At 30.9% G+C, this 4,073-nt stretch overlaps 1 protein-coding gene across 1 annotated transcript; it reads left to right on the forward strand.

Moving 5' to 3' along the window:
• Nucleotides 1–1,170: 1,170 nt before the first annotated feature.
• LOTGIDRAFT_211491 (hypothetical protein) lies at nt 1,171–3,812 on the forward strand. The gene is made up of 6 exons (XM_009068402.1): nt 1,171–1,322; nt 1,580–1,770; nt 2,005–2,105; nt 2,265–2,373; nt 2,966–3,150; nt 3,303–3,812. Exons 1-6 carry the CDS (start codon nt 1,221–1,223, stop codon nt 3,515–3,517), a joined length of 903 nt encoding a protein of 300 aa, XP_009066650.1. The 5' UTR covers nt 1,171–1,220; the 3' UTR covers nt 3,518–3,812.
• The last annotated feature ends 261 nt before the right edge of the window (nt 3,813–4,073 follow it).

Raw genomic sequence — 4,073 nt, forward strand, 5'->3', positions numbered from 1 at the left:
ATTTCTACAGAACGTAAAAACCTTCGTCTTTCAGAAAATTTGTTAATTTAATCAGTAGGATCTATTTATAAATCCATAATGGCAGGTCAGAAGATTTCAGTTCAAATTATCAAACATAATTTGGCCGATTGATCAGTCTGTAATTCCACGTTGACTTGCTAGTAATTAAAGGGACATGACCCTCTTCAACGTTTGCCAGACAACAAATACCTACAAAACTATAATTTTCCCAACCATACGCCTTCGATGTGCTTTAATTGTATTCGCAAAATATGAACATACTGATGATTAGTCTTGAACATGCCCATAGACCATCCTTAATTCCTTTTGTGTGTATCTCAAATTATTATTTTACATATTTGTTGTATTTGTAGGCCTAAGGGAGTCAGCTTCGTAGTTGTAATAAAGTTCTTGTGATCTTCATATTTTATCCAGTCTGCTTTCGAATATTTTGTTTTTGCGCTGATAACATTTTCCAGCAGGTTATTCCATATGTTTCCAATCTATATTTATAGTTCTAATGATATATAGACACAGCTTTATGGAACAACAATCACTGGTTAAAGTTTTATGCAACGTTTCGACGTATTTGCCCCGTCGTCCTCAGGCACATAATGAGATTGAGAAGAAGTGTCTATATATCGTACTCACAATTGCTAAATGCCATTCAAAGACTTTATAGTTCTAATGGTTAAAAGGTTCTTCCTTAGATTCTATGCTGCTCTAGCTGTGTTGGTATAATTTCTTGCTGTGGCCTCTAATATTGTCGGTGTTAAACTTGAAATATGTGTTTGATACCCGTGCGTGGGGATAATACTTGACAGTACTAATAGACACCATAGAACGTGCAGTTCTATGCAGAAACGAGACGACTAGCTTTTAAACATTATTTTGTAGATCTATTAAGGCGGAAATGACGTAAAAATGTAAACAGGAAGTTGGTGTTTTTCGGTAGTTGTTTCATTGAATACTATAGGAATATTATACTAATTAAGCTGTCGTGTTTATCACTAATTAAACTTTTAATGAGTTTTGTAATTAGTGAAGATAAAGATATTTATAACTCAGCTGTCTGTAGGGAATTTGATTATTGGCAACATTTTGTTTCGTATCTTTTAATGTTTGATCATTGGAAACTGCGGGTTTTTTCTATTTATCAAGTGATCATCGTTTCGATCTGCCCTTATTTTATCAAAGAAAGTAGGTGCCTTTCTGATGACATGGGAGAATGGACTAGGACAAGGCTCTGTTCACCTTTGGCAAGAACTGTTTACAACAAATTGATAGATGATCAACGACACAGAGTGGACAATCATCGATATGTGAGTATTGTTGTGCCGTGGGTTATAAAACAAAAAATTAAAGACCAAATGGCAAAGGCTACTAGAACCAATAAAAACTCTGACCACTATTTTGTAAGACTCAAAAGAATACTAAGAGCAACAAGTAAAATTTAACATAGGTTTATTATTCTTTTCTAAATAATGTTTGAGAAATGATCTGAGGCTTATGAGAAGTGATCTGAGTTTGTAAATGAAAAAAATTATTTGCAGTTGTTTTATTTTTGTTTTTTTTCTAGTGGTATGAATTCGATGTAAAGATGTTACCAGAATATCTTTGTGATAGATTTGTTCCAAGTCACCAAGACAACGAAACTAGTTTATTCCTTGAAAACTGCTATGATAAGTCAGACTGGATATTTTCTCAGTTATATTTCTCAATGGCCAGAGCAGTTTTGAGTTGGTTTATGTCTCCAACATCTATAAATGGGTAATAAATGAATCAGAATGTTGTATTTTGAATATATGTTTTTTTATTTCTGTATGGTTATGAGAATAAAATTACAACAGATTTTAGAATGTTGATAAACAAAAATATTGTTTTTTTTTAATGATTTCAAAAGATAAACACAAATAAGTCTAGTTTGACATGTTTTATGTGTTGATAGTCAGTAATATTAGTTCAGATAAATGTGAAGATCAGTTTGAAATTTATTTATTGTAGTTGGTTAGACAGAGGTTCCATGTTTGTATTTTCTGTTGATCAGATAAAGGCTCTGTTATCGATACCAGAGGGATGGAAAGCTGAAAACTTTATTGATTTAGGTATTTTATTATGTATTCCATTATATTTGAAATAAAAAAATGTATGATTTCTTAATGCTTAATTGAAACTCTTCCCTATGCATATTTTCACAAATCTTATGGTAATATTACTCTGTTCTGTTTTTTGTATGATTTATGCACTGACATATTTTATTGAAGGAGCTGGTGATGGAAAAGTTACTCAGAAGTTTGGTCATTTTTTTGAAAATATCTATGCTACTGAAGCTTCTTCTGTTATGGTAAAAAGATTAGAAGAAAAAAATTTCAAGTAAGGCATTTTTAACATTCTATAGTTTTTATATCATACTTTTATGATAAAGGGATTAGGGTGGTTAAATATAAAGTTACTATTCAGCAGAATGCACTGGCACAGGGTTAAAACAGTGTTCATTATTGTTAAGGCTAGTTTGTTAAAACGAGAATTCACAATATATAGGAGGAGGGTTGTTCAGTCCCGTCATTAAGGTTGGGTCCGTGGGTGCCGGGCCCCAGCAAGTGAGAATTAGGACTCAGCAAAACCTTCTTCAGATTCATTTACAGCGTCTTTGCACAAAATTAAAAAGATATATATTTTGATACGTTTTTGGCACCTCAAAATTGTCAGAAATTAGTTCTCTCGGCCTTTAATTCTTCGAATTTTTTTAGTACAATATCTGAGCCCCAACACCAATTCATTCCTGGTGATGGGGATAGGGTTGTTGTTTGTCGTACAATAAAAATTGGTTGTTCGTGTAAAAAATTGCATTTTTATGATGAAATTTTTTATTAAATTTCAGAAACGAGGCCCACATGATTTTAATGGATAGACCGATACTCTAGTTTTCCTCTTATTATTATACTAATGTATTGTATAATTTCAGGGTGCTAGATATAGACTCTTGGAATAATGGTACTATTATATATGATTTGATTGGTTGTTTAAATTTGTTAGATAGATGTGATAAACCTATTTCTATTCTTCATTCTATAAGAAAATCTTTAAGAAAGAGTAGTGGTAGGGCTATTGTAGCTGTAGTTTTACCGTATACACCATATGTTGAGTTTGGTAAGTTATTCTATATATTTTTGGGATTTGGATTTATCTCATAACCCAAATAAAGTAATGGTAGCTTTGATCTGTGGATCAATTTTTTTAATTTGCAAGTCTTTTTGAAAGTAGAAGAATGATACAATTTCTTTTACATTTTCATTTTGTAGAGTCTTCAAATCACAAACCAACTGAAAGTGTTATTATTAGTGGCAATAGTTTTGAAGAACAGACAATAAATTTGATAAAAACTATGTTTGAACCAGCAGGGTTTGAAGTTGAAAAGCTCACAAGATTACCATATATATGTGAAGGTGACATTCATAAATCATTTTATGTTTTAAGTGATGCTGTTTTTGTGTTAAAACTTAAAGAAGAAGGCTGATATTGTGATAAAGCATTGAAGTATTCTTTAATTCTATGCATAATGATATTTCTGTATTCTTTTTATGATATTAGATGCCATTCAATGTGGTTTCTGGGACCCAATTGATGTATTCTTTTGGATATGTACAATGTCTATTTTTTGTATTGCTTTATTTTTCTTGACCCATATTACATGTTATATCCCTCATCCAGAATTTAGTCTTCCACATTAAAAATGTGTAAATGACATTATTTTTGATATGGATAATGTTTTTGATTTTGCCTTTATTTAAATTCATAAAAGCATTTAACCCATACATAGTTTTATGCATTATTTCATTTATTCTCATGTAAATTTTCATCAAGCTCCTTGGATACACATTCACCAAATTTAGTCTTCCACTTTCAAAAATGAAAATATTTGACTTGAATTTGATTGGATTTAAATTAATAAGTCTATTTAACTTGCTCTTAGTTTTATTTATATATTTTATCTTTTCTAATATTTTCACATTATCTTTTCTCTACATGACAGAAAATCACATCTTTGTCCACTTGATCAAGAGACAGCCACA

The sequence above is a fragment of the Lottia gigantea genome (assembly GCF_000327385.1).
Source record: "Lottia gigantea unplaced genomic scaffold LOTGIsca_9, whole genome shotgun sequence".
NCBI lineage: Eukaryota > Metazoa > Mollusca > Gastropoda > Lottiidae > Lottia > Lottia gigantea.